Source organism: Vombatus ursinus, unplaced genomic scaffold (genome assembly GCF_900497805.2).
Source record: "Vombatus ursinus unplaced genomic scaffold, bare-nosed wombat genome assembly UNPS02010394.1, whole genome shotgun sequence".
NCBI lineage: Eukaryota > Metazoa > Chordata > Mammalia > Diprotodontia > Vombatidae > Vombatus > Vombatus ursinus.
In genome coordinates, this window is record NW_020950172.1 from 8,354,870 (window position 1) to 8,376,819 (window position 21,950).

The window sequence follows — 21,950 nt, forward strand, 5'->3', positions numbered from 1 at the left end:
AAAGAAAAAAATCAACACAACCCATCAATACATTGACAAAGTCTGAAAATGTGCACCATGGAACTGTTGTCCCCTCCTACTTCTATGAAGGCTGGGTTGGGGATGGTGAGGACCTCATTCTTCTGTAAAGTGAGGGGATGGGACCATGGCCCCTTCCAGCCCCAAACCTATCCCCCTTTTAACAAAGGTGAGTGTGATGGTCGTTTTTAAAGGGAGGTTCACTGGCGGTAACGCCAGTTAGCCAGCCTTTGCTGGCTCCCCTGGCTGCAAGAGCCTCCCTCCTGAGCTTATGTGGTATTTATGTTGTCTGTTTTATGTGCGTGCCTGTTTCTATCAGGGACAGAATGTAATACCCTGGAGGGAACAGGCTCTTCCACTTTTGCCTGTGGCTCCCCAGTGCCTGGCACAGAGTAGGTCCTTTAGAAATGCTCATTGCTGATCAGCTGGTTGGGCTAAGGGTCCAAAAACGCCCTGGAAAAGGTGTTGGCCCGGAGTCATCAGACGTGGGCTCACATCCTGGGTCTGCTGCTTGCTCCCTGTGTGTCTTGGAGTGAGACCCTTGCCCTCTCTGGGCCTTATTTCCCTCACCTCTAAAATGATGAGGCTGGACCAGATGGGCCCTCAGGTCTCTCTCAGTCCTCTTGAGGTCAAAGACCCTCTGCTCCTGTTAGGGCCCTTCCAGCTTTAAGCTTTTGTGACTCTGTTTATGATTCTGTCAGGATAAGATTGGGATCAGAGCAGCTTTGAACCCCACTCTCATAGAACTTCTAGTGTAACAGGGAGATAATGAACCCTAACACTGCCTGTTAGACACCACCAGTGCTAAGCATAATGATAGAATGTGCCCTGGGGTACAGTGTGAGACCTGGTGCCAACAGCCAGCCAAGACCCAGGAGGGAGCAAAGCGGAGAGCCAGGGATGGGGGCCTGTGGCATCCTGGGGGTGAGGGGCTTGAGGAAGCACTTTTCCAATCAGTGCATCTCAAGATGTATAAGACCACATCTGGACAAGTGACCTCAGGGGCCTTGGCACTTTGAGAGGAAGGGAAAGAACTCACTAGCAAGACGCAAAAACAATCTCATTGTATCGGGCGACATAAGTGTCCCTGATTGTGTCCAGTGATTGCTCTTCTTTCAAAGGACTCCTCTGTTACTCCCACTCGTTCTTAGCTGGAAAACCAGCTCATTGACAGCTTGACTCCCCACAGGGTCATTTTTGGTTCTGTTTGAAAAATACCCCCAATAAAAATGTCAAATGGAGAGGGATCTTGACTCCCCCCCAGGAAGAATTTGGCCCCTTTCCAGGACAAACTCTCCAGCCAAAGATTGCCCTGAGAAAATGCCATTTGCTTTATTAGAGAAAAAGGAGGAAGCTGGAAAAAAGAATAACTTTTAAGCCATCGGCCTCATCCCACCAAATTAATCTGGAAATGCTTTTTCAATTTATTGAAAGGACGGTCAGCACTTTTGTGACTAGCCATCAGCAGCAACGGATCCAGCTGAGGCTCTCAAGAAAAGGTTCCACCAGCATGGACCTGGGGTTCCAGAAATACATAAGCTAGACATGCGCCTGGTGAATTCTGGCTGGGGGTGACGGAAAGGTAATAGTGGCTAATGGTGGGTAATTGTGGGGTAATAGTGAAGACACAAGGAGGCCTCTGGTTATCTTGGTACAGTGGAAAGAGGATTTTGAGTCAAAGGCCAGGGTTCCAATCCTATCTCAGTCACCTGGGTAACCTGGGGCAAGTCACTGACTTTCTGGGCCTCAGTCTCCTCATCTGTGAACAGGAGTGGGGAGAGCTGGAATAAAGAGCTTCTAAGGTCCCTACAGAAGGAGAACCACAGGTGGTTGGAAATGGAAACGTCATTAAAGATTATTTCCTCATCTATCCTATTGAAGTCATTCTCTCCTCCAGGCCCAACTTGGGGCCAGATTCTATCTCTTGGTCCAGAGACCTTCCCTGATCCCGTCCTCTTCCTAAACAAAAATATTCCCTCCCTCCTCTAGTATCCTTTGCTCTCAGCACACTAGACTTTGTATCATCTTTTTCTGTGTGCATGATGTAAGTTCCTTGAGGGCAAGGACTGAGCTCTGTTTCATCTTTGTACCCCAAACAACATATAACAGAGGTTTGAGGAACTGAATTGGGCCGGGGGGGTGGTCCAGCCCTCTCATTTTACAGCAGAGGACAGTGAGGAGAAGGGTCACCTGGCCTAAAGTCACCCAGCTGCTGACAGTGACTCAGAACCTCATTCCAGATTGCCTGAATCTTTTGATTCCAAATCTGTCTGATCTTTGAGCTGCTCTCTTTTCTAGGAGCACAAAATGGGATTTGCTTCCAGGGTGAAAGGACCTCTCACCTCGTGAAGCAGCAGCTTAGCACTAGTGTGCCAGGAGGGAGGGATAGCACCCTGGGCCTGGGCATGGAGGAGGCATCTCATAGACGCTCTTGTACAGCGTGGGAAAGGAAACCAGCTTGGGGTAGGAGTCAGAGGGTTTCTATTTTTCCTTCAATTAAGATTAACTGCATCTCTCTGCAAGCTCTGGTTCTGCCCTCTGACAAAGAAGAAAGCAGATCCCTCCCTATCTGATGGCTACGGAGTCCTCGTGAAGGCTCCTTGTCTCTGGTTCTTGCAGATGATTCCCATGTGGCCCTAGGACTTTCCCCATCTGAGGTGTCCTGGTCTGCACCCTCGAGAGTTTATCAGCATCCTTCCCGAAAGGCAGCACCCAGAACTGACCCCAGTACTCCAGACATGGCGGGACCAGGGCGAGTGAGGACAGGGAGGAAGCTTTGCCTTCCTTCATGCCACCTAAGATCCTGTGGTTTTTCTTGGCTGCCACATCACCTTCGGGGGAGCTTAAACTCAAACTCAAGAGAGCTCTCAAGTGAATGACCTACGAGCCGTGCCTCAGGGGGCACCTCAGTGTGAAGGGAAGCCCTGCCCACCCTGGGGAGCCCAATTAGGAGGGATGGCGATAGCCAGGCAAGAGATGGTGAAATCTGGTGATGGGCAGAGAAAGAGCGCAGGTATGAGACGCTGTGGAGGGTGCCATCTTCCTAAAGCACAGGCCTGGAGCCATCAAGATGCCTCAGTGGCTCTCCACTGCCTCTAGGATAAAACACAGACTCTCCATTTGACACGGAAGATCTTTACAGTCTGGCTCCAGCATGTCTCTCCAGACGTGTTTCATGGTGTTCTCCTTCATGTATTCAGCGTTCCAGCAAAATGGGGCCTCCGTGCTGTTCCCCATCCTCAACACACCACCCCCTATTCACAAGGATCATCCCAAGCTGTGCCCTTACCTGGAATGTGCTGCCTCCTCCCTTCCATCTCCTAGAACCCCTTCCCGGCCTTCAGATCTCGGCTTCTCATGGGAAAAATGCCCTTGCCAGGTTCTAGCGCCTCACCCAAGGCTGCTTGCTGCGCCACAGATTTCACTTGCATTGGCTTATCTGCACGGGCACTGTTTCTCCTTAGTAGACTCTAAGCTCCCTGAGGGGAGGATTGCCTTGTTTTGTGTCTTTGTTTTCCCGGCCTAGCACAGTGCCCTTACACTGTAGTTTGTTAATAACCGAATTAAATTCCTTCACAGAAATCTGCCTTCCTGCAATGCCAGGCCTTGGTGGAGACTGCCCCATCAAATTCATCCCTCAGACCACTGACAACAGCCACGGTGCCCCCTGCCCCATCAGACTACGCGGCGCCAGCTCCTTCACTGATTTTCAGATGGCGGGATCCTCCGACCCCGCCCCCGCCTTTCTCAGGGCTCTCCTGTGCGTGTTCTAGTTTGCTGCTGCCCTTCTAGGTAGCTTCTCTTAGGAGAAACCACAAACATTTTCTCCTAAGTTTCTTCAAGCCTGGCGTGAACATCTGGAGGAGGCTCTGAAAGCGATGAATCAGACTAAAGCGGTTTGGCTGGAAGTAGGATTGAGAGAAACAAAGAGGGGTCGCCTTCTGCCTCAGACAGGATGAGCCAGGGCGTGCTGCCAGCCGGGAGCAGCGTCCACAGCTCACTATCCGAAGATGCCCCTGATACCCCCATGCTCTGGATCTTAGTGTGTTACGATGCAGCTGGCTCTGCCACCGCTTCTGGGACAATCTGGCTGAGTCTGCTCTGTCCCATGGGCTTCTGTGGCCCGCTCTGGAAGATTCTGTTCTGAGGCCCCTCCCAGCCCTGACCTTCCCTGTCCTGAGGCCCCTTCCAGCCCTGACCTTCGCTGTCCTGAGGCCCCTCCCAGCCCTGACCTCCCCTGTCCTGAGGCCCCTCCCAGCCCTGACCTCCCCTGTCCTGAGGCCCCTCCCAGCCCTGACCTTCCCTGTCCTGAGGCCCCTCCCAGCCCTGACCTTCCCTGTTCTGAGGCCCCTCCCAGCCCTGACCTTCCCCTGTTCTGAGGCCCCTCCCTGCTCTGACACTCCCTGTTCTGAGGCCCCTCCCAGCCCTGCCAGTCCCTGTTCTAAGGGCCCTCCCAGCTCTGACATCCCCTGTTCTAAGCTCCCTCCCAGCTCTGCATTCTATGTCCTAAGGTCCCTCTTGGGTCTAAATGGGCCCATTCTTAGCCAATTACACCATTCTCTTATGTCTCTACACTCTAATGAAGGCCATTGCCAGTCATCCTGATCTATATCTGGCCACTGGATCCATTTGACTCCAGAGGAAATAGTGAGGCCAGTCACCCTGCACAACCCTGCCTCACTTCAATCCAGTTCACTTGCATGTCATGGCGTCACCTCCCTGATGTCTCCGTCCTCTTTGAGAACAAAGGGCAAACAACAACAATAACACTCCAATGCCATCAGACGCCATAGCCCACCCATCGCGGCATCTATGCAATCTGAAATGGCATCTTTTTTTTTCCTAGTTGGCTCCCAAGCATTCCCGGTTCACTTTGCAAAGCTCCCTGGGGTCATGAAACCGCGCTTTCCTATCACACCGATGGTGACGCCTTGAGCCGAGGCCAGGGGGCGGTGTGGACATGCCGAGTGAGGGCCTGGCCCAAGGACTCGTCCTCACTCACCCAAGCAATTGTGACCATCGTGAGCCAGCATGAAGCCGTCGTAGCAGGTGCACCTGTAGTTCCCTGGGATGTTGATGCACTCATGGACGCAGCCGCCATTGTAGTAGTCGTTTTCACATTCATCTATGTCTGCAACACAGAGAACATAGGGGAGGGAGAGAAGGGACGTGTCATCAAAGGGCTTAGCGCAGAGTTCCACTGACTGCAGACCTGGGTGCGGGGGCCCATGGGAGAGAGAACCAGACCTGGAACTCTGACCCTCATGAGCTCTGTGACCTTGGCCATGTGATTGTACCTTTGGCCTCAGTTCCTTCGCTTGTAAAATGGGGGAATCAGCGACGAAAGCTCTCTATCAATCATAAAATACTATGGGTTGTCATTGTGTTGATCATCACCATTGGGAAAAGGAAGGGAATAAGCATATATTAAGCGCCTACTATGTGCTAACACTTTACAAATGTCTCGCTTGATCCATTGGGCAACACAATGGAGGGGACAGCAGGGAAGGAAGGAGTGCTGCTCAAATGCCAGGAGGGCTCCTCTATCCCAGTACAACAGTTACTCCCTACAGATGGATCCCTGACCCCCCCCCCCGTTACAGCTCGTATTCAGTTACCAAATGCCCCTGGATACGCTGAGCGCCTTGAGGAATCATCAGCATAGCAGAGAGGGAAGGGAGGGACATCTTGTCAGCCCAAGTTGGAGCCCTTGTTGTACCATTCCCAGCTAGTGCTCGTGCAGCCTTTGTTTGAAGACCTCTAGAAGAGCCCACTCCCTCCTCAGGTCACTCATTCCCCTTGGGGGCAGCTCTCAGGCATGAGGGATCCTTTCTTTGTCGTTGTTGTTCAGTCATTTGGGTCACATCTGACTCTTTGTGACCCCATTGGGGGTTTTCTTGGCAAAGAGACTGGAGTGGTTTGCCATTTCTTTCTCTGGCCCATTTTATAGATGAAGAGACTAAGGCAAACAAGGTGAAGTGACTTGCCCAGGGTCACATAGCCAGTAAGTGTTTGCGGGCTCTACCCAATGTGCCACCCAGCTGCCCCTTACATCAAACCAAAATCTCCTTCTCTGTGACTGCTCCCCGAATTGACCTAATTCTGTCCTTAGAGCTGCATGTGAGGTCTGTTGGGCCTGAATTTTTATCTTCATTTTACATGTCAAACAATCAATCAATAAACAAGCATGCATTGAAGGGGGTGACAGAATGCCTCACCCTCCTCCACGGATAGCTATCACCACCTCACTGCTTCACCCCGACTCTGCCCTTCTCCAGGCTAAGCAGCCACAGTTCCATCACTGGGGGCTTCATGCTTCACAATCCCCACTTTCTTCATGGTCACAGTTACTCCGCTTTGTGGAACTGAGTGCTGAGCACCACGTGATCTGCCCTGGACAGAGGACAGCCCACTCACTCACTGTGCTCCTCTTTGGCTTTCTGGGCTGCGTGCCTTGCTTGGAACCCCAGATCACATGAGCTGCCTTGGCTGCCCTGACCCTCCGCTGACTCATCATCCCGTGAGCGTCTCTACCTGCCTTTTGAGTCAGGGGGCTTAGGTCTGAACCTGGATCTGTCACTTGTCCTTGGGTGACCTTGAGGAGCTCCCTTCCTTTCCTCCGTGTCTCCTCAGTCTCCTTGTCTGTGAGACAAGGAGAGGCAGGCCTCCGTTCATCCCCACCCCCCTCAAGGAAGGATCTGAAAAACTCATTTTCACTGAGATAAACAGGATCATGGAATGTACTCTGACCTTGGGGAACTTCTCATCCAACTCCCTTGTTTTGCAGAGCAAGATCCTGAGACAGAGAGAAGTTTGCCTGAAATGATGGGGGATAATGAATGGAGGGAGCTGTTGAAGCCAGCTCCTCTCAGTCCAAGTCCAGCCTGCTGTTCACAACAGCAAGTGAGTGGGAAGGACATTCCAGATGGATGGAACAATATGGGAGGGGCGGAGCCAAGATGGTGGAGGGAAAGCAGTGACTTGCTTGAGCTCTCCCCCAAACCCCTCCAAATACCAGTAAAAAAAAAATGGCTCTATACAAATTCTAAAGCAGCAGAACCCACAAAAAGTCAGAATGAAACAAATTTCCAGCCCAAGACAATCTGGATGGTTGATTGGAAAGGTATATCGATCGCGCTGGGCGGGGAGAGGAGCGCAGTTCAGTATAGGCCTGCAGGCTGCAGCGACCCTGGAGCAGGCCTCAGAGGACTGAATCACAGGCAGCTGTGGCGGTTTCCAGACTTCTCAACCCACCAATGCCAAAGACAAATTAGAAGGTCAGTGGGAAAAGTCTGTGACTGTGGTGAGAGAGGAACTAAGTCTCAGCCGCCCCTGGGGCAGCAGCTGCCTCCTGAGCTTCCGGCCCACAGACTGAGGGGAGATCGAGTGGCTGATCAGAGGGGTATTGCAGGGATCTTTTTTGCCAGTGCTGAGGCAGGAATCTCTTGCTTTGCCCCAGCTTGCATCTGGGTCACAGTTCTGAGGGATGATCCTGGGGTGAGGAGGAGTGCTGGCGAGGTGGAGAGGAAACACCTCGCCCCTTACCTTATATTACCTTGGAAGAACTGAAAATTTTCAGGTCCCTAGAACTATCTCTAAAAACAGCTGTACAAACCCCTGAAGCTTAGGACAGTACATTCTTCACATTGGAAGCAGACTCTTACCTTAACAAAGAGTTTAAAACTCAAGTAATTGGCCGGGATCATGAGTAAGCAGCGCAAAAAGAGTCAGACTATATTATCTTACTTTGGTGACAAGGAAGATCAAAACATACAACCAGAAGAAAACAACAAAGTCAAAGCTCCTACATCCAAAGCCTCCAAGAAAAATATGAATCAGTCCCAGGCCTTGGAAGAGCTCAAAAGGGATTTTGAGAAACAAGTAAGAGAAGTAGAGGAAAAACTGGGAAGAGAAATGAGAGTGATGCAAGAAAATCATGAAAAACAAGTCAATAGCTTGTTAAAGGAGACCCAAAAAAGTACTGAAGAAAATAACACCTTAAAAAATAGTCTAACCCAAATGGCAAAAGAGGTCCAAAAAGCCAATGAGGAGAGGAATGCCCTAAAAAGCAAAATTGGCCAAATGGAAAAGGAAGCCCAAAAGATTACTGAAGAAAATACTTCCTTAAAAATTAGAATAGAGCAATTGGAAGCTAGTGACTTTATGAGAAATCAAGACTCTGTAAAACAAATCCAAAAGAATGAAAAATTAGAAAACGATGTGAAATATCTCATTGGAAAAACAACTGACCTGGAAAATAGATCCAGGAGAGAGAATTTAAAAATTATTGGACTATCTGAAAGCCATGATCAAAAAAAGAGCCTAGACATCATCTTTCAAGAAATTATCGAGGAAAACTGCTCTGAAATTTTAGATCCAGAGGGCAAAATAGAAATTGAAAGAATCCACCAATCTCCTCCTGAAAGAGATCCCCAAAGGAAAACTCCTAGGAATATTGTAGCCAAATTCCAGAGTTCCCAGGTCAAGGAGAAAATGTTGCAATCAGCTAGAAAGAAACAATACAAATATTGTGGAAACACAATCAGGATAACACAAGATTTAGTAGCTTCTACATTAAGGGACCGCAGGACATGGAATATAATATAACAATCTGGAGGGCAAAGGAGATAGGATTACAACTAAGAATCACCTACCCAGCAAAACTGAGTATAATCCTTCAGGGGGAAAATGGTCATTCAGTGAAATAGAGGACTTTCAAGCATTCTTGATGAAAAGACCAGAGCTGAATAGAAAATTTGACTTTCAAATACAAGACTCAAGTGGAACATGAAGAGGTAAACAGGAAAAAGAAATCATAAGAGACTTATTACATTCCTGCATGGAAAGATGATATTTGTAACTCATGAGACCTTTGTCAGTATTAGGGTAGTTGGAGGGAAAAAATTATATCTATGTAGATAGGTAGATAGATAGATAGATAGATAGATAGATAGATAGATAGAGGGCACAGGGTGAGTTGAAGATGAAGGGGTCATATCTGGAGAATAAAATTAAGGGGTGAGAGAGGATTATACTAGGAGAAGGAAAAAGGGAGAGGTAGAACAGGGTAAATTATCTCACAAAAAAAACCCAGAAAAGACAAGGCTCTTACAGTGAAGGAGAAACAGGGGAAGGTGAGAGGGAATGAGTGAATCTTATTCTCATAGGATTTGACTTAAGGAAGGAATAACATGCACACTCAATTGGATATGGAAATCTGTCTTACCCTACAGGAAAATAGGGGGGAAAGGGGACAAGAGAGTAGGGGGATGATAGAGAGGAGGGCAGATTGGGAAAGGGGGTAATCAGAAGCAAATACTTCTGAGGAGGGACAGGGTCAAAAGAAAGAATAGAATAAATGGGGGGGTGGGATAAGATTAAGGAAAATAGAGTTAGTTTTTCACCGCATATCTACTATGAAAGTGTTTTGCACAACTGCACATGTATAGCCTATATTGAGTTGCTTGCCTTTTCAATGAGGGTGGGTGGGGAGGGAGGAAGGGAGAAAATTTGGAACCCAAAGTTTTAAAACCACATGTTTAAAAAAATGTTTTCGCATGCAACTGGGAAATAAGAAATACAGGAAATGGGGCACAGAAATCTATCTTGTCCTACAGGAAAATAGAAGGGGAAGGGGATAAGAGAAGGGGGGAGAGATAGAAGGGAAAGCAGACTAAGGTAAGGGGTATTCAGAAGGCATGCCATCTTGGGGTGGGGGGAGGGGCGAGATGGGGTGAAAATTTGGAACTCAAAATCCTGTGGAACAAAGTGGCCAGCAGCACAGTGCAGGGAAAGTGCAAGCATCACTATCATCATCAAATACTTGACATTTCTGTCTCTTATTGGCAAGGTCTTTTAAGGCTAACAAGCCCTTTGCCTACATTATCCCATTGGCCATCATGTCACAGTAGCGCTCTGAGGGGGTCATTCCTATGCATATGGTTAAAGAAGCTGCTGGTTGAAAGGTCACTGTATGGGTAATCAGATCTCGATCCAAGGCCCGCTTTTGCCCAGGCATTAACTACTGTGATCCTGAACAAGGAGAGTGGTTGTATCCAACTAGATCCGCCACAGGAAATCTGAAGTAGAAGAGCCATTGGAGGGACTGATTTTCCACATTGTCCTTCACATTTATGGATTTGCATTCTCAATCACTTATTCTCTCTTGTTTCTTTGGTGAGACCTGCCACTATGGATTCACGTTTTTCCCATTCTGTCCTTTTTTTTTTCTCTGCTGTGAAGGCCTTAGATTCTGCTTTTATAATTCCTATTTCTTCTTTAAACCATTCAGGAACATACTACGGTGGTTTCATGCTCTCTTGGGAACCCATAAGGTCCTCTGCCTCAATGAGTGTTGATTCATTTTCCTTTGTCTTACAATATTTATTCATAGATGTCTGTACTCTTTTACCTGATCTGGAGGCCATAGTCCTTTCTGTTACTAATGTCTACCCTGTTGGTTTGTCTGCCTCTTGTCAAAGTCTTTCACTGAGTTCCTTTCCTCCTGGAATCTTTGGTAATTTGGGTCTCTTTCTTTCCTTATAGTCCTCTGTCACTCACTTTCTGACTCCTCCCTTTTGGGGACAGTGTCCCTCAGGGCTGAAGCTCAAAGGCATCTTGGTCTCATGGTTCACTAGCTTGGGTCTCTGCTCCAAGTGACTTCTTGGGGAATATAACTGGCCCCAGCTGGCTTTCCCTCAGGCTTAGTAGAGTGTCCCCTGTCCTCACACCTGTCCTGCTTATTCCCTCTTTGCCAGTTCTCTTGCTGAGCTCCGTTGTGGCACAGAACACTGTTGCGCAAGCTCCTGCCTTTTGGATTTCCAAGTCAGTTAGGAAGGGTGGAAGGGGGTGTAGAGTTGAGTGTTGTTGGCAAGCCTGTGGGTTGGCTTGCCAGCCGTGTTGCCCCAGCCTGGTGCGACAGTGGAGGAGAGGGTGCTGAGTGAGCATGTAAGGAGGAGGGAATGCTAACTTTCTCTGTTGGTAGTTCATCTTTTTTTTAACTTTGTTAAATCCAACTTTGTTTGGATTCTTGGTGTCCTAGATCAGTGAGACAGCTAAATCTTTATCTTTTGTGTGTGCTTTCTATTTTGGAGAGGTTTAAGATGTTCTGAGGATCAGAGAAAATCTCTAGGCCTCCATCTTGTTGGTCACGTAACCCTGGAGGAAATGATTTTCCAGATTGTTCAAAGAGAGGAATGTTCACAGACTTTAAAAAAAGTGATAAAAAGACACCACGAACCTATTTTCACATCTCTACAATTATGAAGACGGCTTGCAGCCACAACAAAGGTGTGCTTGACAGAACCATGACAGGCAGGCATTCACAACCAAACCACCTTGGCAGAGTCACCCAATCGATTGAAAGATGCAGAAAATAAAGAACTCCACTATATTTAGTGTGAGTTGACTTTTTAAAAAGTATTTAATTTAATAGAACAAGATGTAGCGGTAAAGTCTTCCCTTGCCTCGATAATAGAACTCTCATGCTTAGAGGAAGCATAGCACAGCGGAGGGAGTAATGGACTTGGGGTCAGGAAGACCAGGGTTCAAATCCTCCCTCAGAAACTCACCGACTGTGTGATGCTGGACAAGTCACTTCAGCTTTCAGTGCCTCTGATGCATCTTCTCTAATATGGAGAGGTTGTACTCAGTGGTCTCTAAGGACCCTTCTAGCTCTGAATCTATGATCCCATGTTAATCTATGGGATTTCATGACAGAGAAATAAGTCTGCTCAACTTTGACATATTGTCCAAATGATGACCCATATTTGGATGGTTGAGTCCACTGAGTTATAAATACAGCAATGATGTACTTCCTCTCTTCTCGCTCCCCACCCAGTGATGCTCTTTGTCTGTGAATCTCAGGAGAATCAGCACTACAGGGCACAAAGGGAAATAGAGAGATGCCAGCGGGGAGTAGAAAGACTGTGGCATGTTACCAAAGATGTTTTCAGACACGAGGAAGTGGCATAATCATATCATAATGAAAATATGGGGCCAGAAAAGAAGAAAGAAGAAAAAGAAAAGAAAGAGAAAAGAAGGTTTGCTGGTCTCATTGCAAGATCAAAGAATGAGGTTTGGGCATCCCCTGTGCTTTGCTCATCCCCATGAGCCATGAAAAGATGTGGATCTTCTATGTAGGTTTTTGTTTTTACAAAAAGGCATCGATTGCCAAGAATTACACAAGGTGGGAAGGTGTATATGGGGTATGAGCTATACCAGAGGAAGAATGATCCACTCAGATAAGATAACGGCTTAACTAAAGTTCTGAAATATATAATTATTATCCTCATTTCAAAGATGAAGATTCTGAGGCTCAGAAAGGACAGAGGGGCAAGAGTTGGATGGATTTTGGAATGCTTTGGAAGCCAGGCTATGGATTTTGAGGAAGGTGCTGGTATGGCATAAATACTATCGAGAGGCAGATAAATACCCATTACTAGCCAAAATCAAACTGGGATTGACATCTTTGCTATCAGCATGTGACAAACATCTATTTGATAAATCCTGTACTCTTATGGATGTCAGAGATGAGGAAAAAGTACTTGGGTGGAGGCCAAATCAGGGAGAAATTTAGTGTTAGAGATTTTGATTTTTGTCATTGCAGTATACTACAGACAACCTAGACAGAAATAAGAAATGGATGAGGAATTTGGGTAAGAGATCACAAGACTGGCTCAGAGCCATGAAGAGAGTGGGGGAGAGAAGACTTCAGTTATCCAGACATCTGCGAGAGCTAACTTTCTGCCAACAGCAGAGTAGCTAATGACATCTTGGCTTGCTCAGTGTTAATTTCTTCATTCAAAAGGTGGAGGACCCAGCCAGGGAAAATCTTATTATGGATAGGACAAGGAAAAACTGATTACTGGGATGGAAATGATGGGAGGAAGTGACCTTGGGGGAAATGACCCCTTCATACTAGAGTCTGTGCTAGAGAAAAGCACAATCTGGCTGGTACCCAGCCGATATCAATGGGGTCAGAGAAAAGGCAGGTGGGATCCCATAGCCCAAGGTGCTTCAGAGGGAGTCAGTCCAAAAGGGATGGAAGATGCTTAAGCATGAAATTCTAAAGATACAAAGGGAAACAATTCCAATGAGGAGGAAAAATGGGGTTTGCCTGAAGATGGATGTACAAGGCAGTCCCCAACCAATTTAGATTAAAGAAGAAGAAGAAGAAATACAGAGGAGATGGAAGCGGTAACAGAAGAGGGACATAAGAGTGTGGCATGGTCCTCTACAAAGAGCATCAACAACTCTGAGAGCTCATGGCGAGTGAAGGCTGTCTGTGGATGGAAGCTAAGGACTACCAGTTATATTTTGAGAACTGGACCAAGGAAGGGGCAGGGCCTTTGCTTGAGCTGAGTGGGATGAAGATAATTGACATCAAAGATAAGGCCGAGCTATTCAATGCTTTCCCCACTCTTTTCTCTTCAAAAGAAAACGGCCTTTTCACTGGAAAGGACAGAACAAGAATAACTCACGTAGCCGCTGCCCCCAAACTTAAGGAGATAAAAAGAGAACGTCTAGATAGCTGGATGGACCCACATCGCTTGGCCCAGAGGAACTACCTCCTCGGGTCCTAAAGAACCGTCAGACGAGACAGCTAAGCCATGAGTGAGTCAGTGAGATCTGAAAGGTCACAGGGAACAGGAGAGGTGCAACAAGGCCGGAGGAGAAGACATCTGATCCCTTCCAATTCTCCGCGTCTGTGATTCTGCGAGCGCTTATCAGTCACATCAGAGTAGACACTCCCTCCTGGGTCAGTTGGACTAGATGACTCATACGTACTTTGCCATCTCTCAAAATTCTGTGATTCTGTGACCTTAGAAGAGAGAATGTCAGAGCTAGAGGGGAGGGTCCCTGTAATAGGGAACGTCAGATCCAGGAAAGACCTCAGAATAGGGAACATGCCTTGGACAGAGAACACCACAAACTTCTTTCATGCGCGTTATCTCATTTAATCTTTACAACACCCCTGTGAGGTAGTATGCTTCACAGACAAGGAAGCTGAGGTCAAGAAAGGTGAAGCATCTTCCATAAGCACACACATCTGGCAAGAGCCTAGGCCTTATATCTGCCTAACTATTCTAGGCAAGGATTTCACCACGTGCCGGGTGCTCGTCCCCTCCTCACCCCTCCCACATTCATCCTTCCCGTTCCTCTCTCATTGCAAATGGGAAGGAGATGGGGTAAGGGTAAGTAAGAAAGGAGGGCAAGGAGCCCCTAGATGCCCACATGGGAATAGCTCTTTGGGAAGTCTGAGAAGGCCCCAGGCCCCTTGGAGTTCAAGTCTGATAGAAATCCAGACATGAGACAAACAAACAATACAGCTTTCAAGTATCCACTTTCCTAAGAAAAATAAATTGAGTCATGTTTGAGGAAATCTTTACAGGGCTCCAAAGAGAAGTCCCTGACTGGGCCCATTTATGCCTGCTGCCTGTGGTCCCTGGGAGTCTTCCCTACCCTTCCATTCCTGCCAGAATGGCCTCGCCAGCCATCCCAGTTCATCTGCCTCCCTGCTCGGGGCTCTCTACCAGGCTTGTCTTGTCTTCTTCCTGCCCAGCAAGGGCAGTGGAATGAGGACGGGATGGTAAGTCAGAAGATCCTTGGGCACATGGACCCCTTTACTCTGTGCTTTCTGGTCTTCAGTTTCCATACTGAATGGGTTGGACTAATGCCCTCAAAGCCTGCTTCTAGCTCTACGATCTCAATCTTACCCAATTTCGAAAGGTAGATTCCAGTCTCCTACGCTCCTAGAGCCTTCTTTGTCCAGATCAGATCTTAGGGGTATCCCCCTTGAAACCACCAAGAAGGTTTCCTTGTTGGAATGACAGCTCAGTTCAGGCCAAAAGACATTTATTAGGGACCTGTTGTGTACAAGGCCCTGCTACCCTGAGGCTCCCTGGCTTTGGAGGCAAGAGGGTTGGGTTTGAGTCCTGACTCGAGACCTTTCTTTGTGACCAGGAACCAGCTCCTCCTCCTACGGAGATGAAGAGGAAGGCGTCATCACAGAAGTGCAGGCTAAGAGTCAGAGGACCCAGGTTTACTGCCTCCAGGATCTTGGGGGCATCACGTCACAGCTTACTCTCTGGACTTTCCCACCTCCTCCCCAGTAGCCTTGCCTGGCACCTTCCCTGAGCTCCACCACCCCATCCTGTTTTCCAGAACCCTTGAGGAATTGTCTTCCTTGTTAGAATGTAAACCCCTTGAGGGTCAGGACCGTCCCTTATGCTTGTATTTATATCCCTAGTGCTTAGCAGTGCCTGGCACAGAGGAAGCCCTTGATAAATTCTCTCTTCTCTCTCTCTGTCTCTGTCACTCTGAGAATTTAAGACCCTTCTATGTGCCAGACACTGAGGGAGGAGCAGAAGATGAGAGTCTAGAAGAGTCCAGGTAGTGAGACAAGGTACATGCATGTGCCCGCACGCGTGCACACATACACACACTCATACACATACACTCACACACACAAACACACACACATACACACACATACACACTCACACACACATACAAACACATACACATACACACTCACACACACACACCCCCATATTCTCTCTCTCTCTCACACACACATACACACTCACACACACCCATATTCTCTCTCTCTCACACATACACACACATACACACACACATACAAACACATACACACACGCTCACACACATATTCTCTCTCTCTCTCACACACACATACACACTCACACATACAAACACATACACACATACACACACTCACACACCCATGTTCTCTCTCTCTCTCTCACACATACACACATACAAACACATACACACATACACACACTCACACACCCATATTCTCTCTCTCTCACACACTCACACACATACACACTCACACACACATACAAGCACATACATACATACACACACATACACACTCACACACCCACTTTCTTTCTCTCTCTCACACACACACACATACACACACACACACTCAGAGAGCACAGAAGACAGACCATAATAAGGAACTTGAGTAAGACGATTGTGTGCTGGACAATGTCGCCTGCAGGTTCTCAGGGAGGGGGAAGGGAGATATCAGTGTGGCCTGTCCTGGCAAACAAAGGCTTCCTGGGAAGAAATCAGGGGCCTTTGAAGCTATAGCTTGAAAGCTTCTACCAGCCCCATCCACCAAGACACCACCTTTGGCCACCCTTGCCTCAAACAGGAGGACTCTTTTTGCATTGGGAGAGAAGGCAGTTGGCAAGAGAAGGGGTTAACGAGGCCACGGTCACCAATGCAAGGCCTGGAAGGGCCAGTTAGCTTAACTTATTCCCTAGCCATCAGCCATGTGTCTCCACGACATACCCTGGGCCAAGAGGGGGCCTGGGGGGGAGATGTAACCTGCACCAGGGGCCCAAAAAATCAGCTCCGTGAGATGCTAAGAAGCGTGCTGGACCTAGGGGTGGGGAGCCAGGGATCAGATCCCAGCTTGAACATTTACCGCCTGTGTAGCGAGTCTTGAGGCCGCCAAGTGGCAGCAGAGTGCTGGGCCTGACCCTGGACAAGTCCCGTAGCCACTGCCTGCCTCAGTTTCCTCATCTGTAAAGTGGGGATAACAATAGCACCCACCTCTCAGGGTTGTTCTGCGGACCAAATGAGGCAATTATTGTAAAAGCTCTTAGTGTAGTGCCTAGCACACAGCAAGCGCTAAACAAATGTTAGCAATCACTATTATTGTCTAACTTTTCAGAGCTTTGCTTCCCAGACTTGTAAAATGAGCAAATTTCGACCACTGTAGATGGTCTTTCAGGTTCCTTCTTGTGCTAAGTCACCCCAGTAGAATATAAATTCCTTGAGATCAACCACTGCTTTGCTTTTCTCTTTGCATCTCCACTGCCTCACATATAGTAGGTGCTGAGTAAATGCTTGCTGAATTGAATGAAATCCTGGTAATTCCCACTTCAACTTTTGATTTTGATAATGAGAGCTCACCTTTAAAATGGTACTTTCCAATTGCAAGACACTTTCACATATATAATTCTGTTTGATACTATAGTTTACGAATGGGGAAACTGAGATTCAGGTAGAATATTGCAACATAAAGTGTTGGATCTGAAGTCAGAGGCCTTGGGTTCAAATCCCAGCTCATCCATTAACCTCCATGGCAGTGGGCCAGTCACCTAACGTTCCCCTTTGGGCCTCCCTGGGGTTGCGGGGGGAGATGAGAGTTGCTGAGGTCCCCTCCAGCTCTAAATTCAGAACTGTGCATTGATAGCACCTTGGAGTGACTGCACTCAAGTCAGATGGGTCATAAGTGACAGAAGAGAGGTGAGATTGAGTCTTAGATTGCAAATCCCCGCCCCTCTCCACTGCATCCCACTGCCTGTTCTGAGTGGATTGGGATCAAACTTTATTAGCTGCCTTGTGTGTGGGGCTCAGTTCTGATGGCCAGAGGCAGGATTAAGGAGCCCAGTTCTGTCATCTTTGTAAGCTCTTTGCAGCAGGCATCTTGGCTCTGAAAGAAATGTCCTTTCAAAAGAAATAATGGCAGCAAAACTCAGAGAAAAGATTCCACGTAAAGTCCTTGGGCAAGACTTCATTATGAAAAGGCTGATTGTAGAAGAAAAGCATGAAATCTAATGATTCTGGGGAACTGGCTAGCAGGGCCTGAAAATCCTCCTGGAAGTCAGTGCTGGGAGGGACCTTAGAAGAGCTAGCTTGGGGGACCCTGAAACACAGCACTTAGAAACTTCCCCGGTCCCTATCGAGGTACCACCATCTTCCCAGTCCGCCAGGCTCAGAACCTAAGGGCCAACCTCGACTCCCCACCCATTCCCACATCCAATCTGTTACCAAGTCCTAGCCAAAATCTCTCCTCGGACCACGCTGGTGCAGGCCCTTATCGCCTCACCCTGGACTATCGCAGTAGCCTGCTGCTTGGTCTCCCTGCCTCAAGTTTCTACACTCTCCAAACCTGCCCCCACTCACCTGCCAAGTGTTCTTCTTAGGGTGAGGTCTGACCATGGCAGCATCCCACCCTCTTCCCCAACTCAATCAATCCCAGTGGCTCTCTGTTACCTCCAGGACCAGATTCCTCCTAAGTGAGCATCCTCCTCTGTCTCCCCTGCTGGGTGGTCCTCCAGATCCCTCACCCTAGCTGTAGGTGTCCCTCGTGGTCCTGTGCTGGGACCTCTCCTCCTCTCCCTCTAGACCACTTCCCCTGGTGATCTCATCGGGTCCTGTGGATAATGACCACCTCTATGCTGATGATTCCCCAGTCTACTTTTCCTGCCCCAAATTCTCTGCTAACCTCCAATCTCGCGTCTCCAACAACCATTCAGACATCCGGAACTGGAAGTCCAGTAAGCATCTTCAATTCAACATGTCCAGAATAGAACTCATGATGTCTTCTTCCAAACCTTCCCTGCCTCCTACCTTCCTCCCACCCCTCAGGCTCCCAACCTCAAAGTTATCCTCCGCTTCTCACTCTCTCTTACTCCCCAATAGCTAAGCTATTGGCACACAGTAGGTACATAATAAATGCTTATTGATTTTTTTTTAATCCTGTTTGGATTTTAAAGCCCTTCACAACATGGCGCCTTCCTACCTTTCAAGTCTTCTTCGTGCAACCTAGAGACACTGGCCTCCTTGCTGTTCTTATACAAGACAACCCATCTCCTGTCTCTGGCCTTTGTCCTGGCTCTTTCCCACACCCAGCATGCTGTCCCTCCTTACCTCTGCCTCCTGGCTTCCTTCTGCCAGGAGCTTTTTTTGGTGTTTGTATACAGCTTCTATGCACACAGTCATTTATCTCCCTTGCTAGAGTGTGGGCTCCTTGAGGGCAGAGACTATTTTTTTTGCTTTTCTTTGTATCCTCAGCTCTTAGCACAATGCCTGACACATAGTAGGTGCTTAATAAATGCTTGTTGGCTTGCCTTGATAGGACCGTAGAGTTTGGAATGTCAGAGATGGGGGAGGGACATTAGAACCTGGAATGTCAGAGCAGGATGAAACCTCAGAACATGGAATATCAGCTCTAGGAGAGGCCTTGGAGATTTTCTAGTCCAAGCTCAGTTTGCAGAGCCCAGGCAGCAGAGAAGGGGCTGGTGAGGCTCCTCTTTGCGGCTCCCTCTTCTGACTCTGTGTTAAGGTCCAATGGCCAGCAGGGGCCAACTCCTTCCCTCCTCTACAGAGAAAACAAGTAACAGTCAGAACTGCTCCTTACCGGGTTTTGCCAAGGTTACCGGATCCGACTTTTCTGGATGAAAATGCCAGCAGTGGCACAAACAAACCAACCAGAGTCCCCACAATGCTTTGTGGGGACCAGAGGAGGGGCAGCTGGGGGCCCTGGGGGCTCCATCATACACGCTTCTTTCTGCCCCGTAAAATAACGACTTTCCTGTGGTGCTGAGGGTTTTAATCCTATTGGAAAGAGTCAGTGCTTCCTTTTTTATTTCTTTTTAATACTATTTTAGGACATTGTCCTAAGTGGTGTGTTTTTTTCAGCTCTCTGTCTCTTGTGCCATGTTTCCTCCTCATCCCCCTACAGCCATACACACATTAAAATGCTGCGCCTCATGGAAGGGTCACCTTGCCTCACCTCCAAAGCCAAATGTTGGAAGAGGATTCAGTCTCACCTGGGAATGGCTCTTGTCAGTAAAGGTGGCTGGGACAAGAAGCAGTGGGCCTTCTCTGATCAGTCGCCCTTTGCCCTTAGCCTTGCCATCACTGACTCAGGACCTTTTGGTCAAGTCATAACACCAACTCCCATTACTCTGGCCCTCTGAACTGTCTTCAAGCCCTCCTCTGATGCCTCCAGTGGGATGGGCAAGGTGCGTGGAGAGGACCCCGGCGCTTGAAGGCTCTGCCACTGGAACCCAAGCTTTGGCTAGTCCATGCTATTTAAGCTAAGGAATCCTTAAAATAAGGGCTTTTCACAGAGGCTGTGTGCCTAGGACCCACCAGGCCAAGTTAAGGGAAGATCATCCCTGAGCTGGCTGCAGGAGGATGTCTCTCTAAGCCACAATCACTCTTGGGAGCCACCTAAGTTGGTCACTGGTCACAATCTCTGTTGGTGGAGAGATCGTGAGATCGTTGATGAGAAGAGAACTGAGAGATCACCTAGTCTGATCCTTGAGCTTTACAGAGGAAAAAGGTGGCCCAGGCCTTAGGAAGTGTCCAAGATGGGATTCCAGTCAAGGGCTCTTTGCACTGCTCCCCCACGGTCTCTCAGTTCGAGAGGCTTCACACTAGGGAAATCAGAGACCACAGGTGTCTGGACCTGGAGTTAGAAGGAACCTGGAAGGCTCTCTGGGCCTTTCCGGATGGCAAGCAAGCTCAGACTGGGAGAGTGACTTGCTCCTCCTAGGCACGCAACTCTTAAGTTTTGGAGCTGACACTCAGCCCCAGGTCTTCCTAATCTACAGCCTAGGCTCCTTCTACTCTGCCAGGTTGTCTTGTGGTTGGAACAGGGGATTTATTTCGCAAAGACCCGGGGCCTCCCGACATGGAATCTTTCTTACTGAAGGAACCCGCAGTTTGGGTGCTAATTGTGCTCCTGGAATGAGGCTGGCTTGTGGCTGCAGCCTCTTGGGGAGGATTACAGTCCTTGCTCTCCAAAGTCTCCAAGCAAAAAAAAAAACAAAACAAAAAAAAACCAAGCCCAGTAACGAACTGGTATCATTGCACTTTGTCTTCTCATTGGAGCAGGTGGGAAAACTGCCAGACAGCAGGCTACAGAACAGGGCAAGGGACGTGGACAGAGTTCACGTGCATGAGCCTCGTTCTAATGGACACTGGTGACCTCAAATGGACCAAGGTGGGGGAGCCATGTTCCAGATTTCTGGACTTAGGCACAGAAAGCTGGGTTCAGGTCTTGGCTATACTGCTTACTAGGTCTACAATCATGGATAAATGCCAAGGTCCCTGGACCTCAGTTTTCCTAAAGTGGGGGGAGAGGGGAAGGAGACATGAGAGTTGTCATCAGAGTTCTCTATCACGTGGAGGAGGGAGAGGCCAGAACTGACCTGGAGCTGAGTGACCAGAGCCCATGGGCAGCCATTGCAAGGGGCCCATTTGGGCTCTATGTCATCTCAACCAAAGTCAGTCAATGTTGAATAATTAACACCTGTGTGCTCATTTCTGGAGAGAAAAAGATGAAAAATGTATCGTCCTTGACCACAATAAGTGGACAGTCTAATGAACCTGCTCTGGTATTCGGTCAATAAACACTTATTGAGTGCCTACTGTGTAGCAGGCACCGTGCTAAGTGCAGGTACATTAATAACCAGATGACAAACTAGAAAACTGGGTGAATAGGAGAGGTCAGAGAGGCCTGAGGGAGTCAAAGAGGGAGGGGCCATTTCCAGTTGGGAGGCTCAGAGAAGGCTGCACAGAATCTAGGGGGCAGAGGCCTCACAGGACACTTCTGCAGGCAGTGTTCCATAGTGGTTAGAGCACGTGTCTGGGAGGTGGCAAGACCGGGATTTCCTGGCTGTGTGACCCTGGGCAAATCACCCTCTCACGGCTCTCAGCAGCTCTGGGAGACTTTTAGGTTGCAGAGAAGGTGCCCACATGCCTTGGTAGAGGGAGTCTCCTCCTTCCTGAATTTTTGTGACTCTCCCTGCCTCTCTCTCACTCAGGAACCTGGATTCCCTAACCGGGGGACCCTAGGGATTTTAGGGTCACCCCATGGCAAAGTGGTCAGACTGTGGGACCTGGCATCAGGAAGGGCCCTGTGTCCCAGCCGTGTGACCCTGCCAGAGGAGCCAGCGCTCTCCAGGTCTTACCAGCTTCCAGCACAGGCCAGCGACAGGTAGTGTGCCCATCCTAGAGCCAGCCTGGCCAGGCTCAAAGGTTTGTTACTTAGCTGGCTGCAGGGGAGTGAGTTTCTCAGCCTTTAATAACAACCCCAACCATAATAATAATAATAATAATAATAATAATAATAATAATAATAATAATAATAA

General features: G+C 48.3%; 1 protein-coding gene across 1 annotated transcript in view; it reads right to left on the reverse strand.

The window, feature by feature from the left end:
• SCUBE1 (signal peptide, CUB domain and EGF like domain containing 1) overlaps positions 1-21,950 on the reverse strand; it is a 244,095-nt gene that overhangs the window by 206,883 nt on the left and 15,262 nt on the right. The window contains exon 3 of the mRNA XM_027854371.1: positions 5,021-5,149. Coding sequence (XP_027710172.1) covers positions 5,021-5,149 — 129 coding nt within the window. The remainder of the gene's footprint in view (positions 1-5,020; positions 5,150-21,950) is intronic.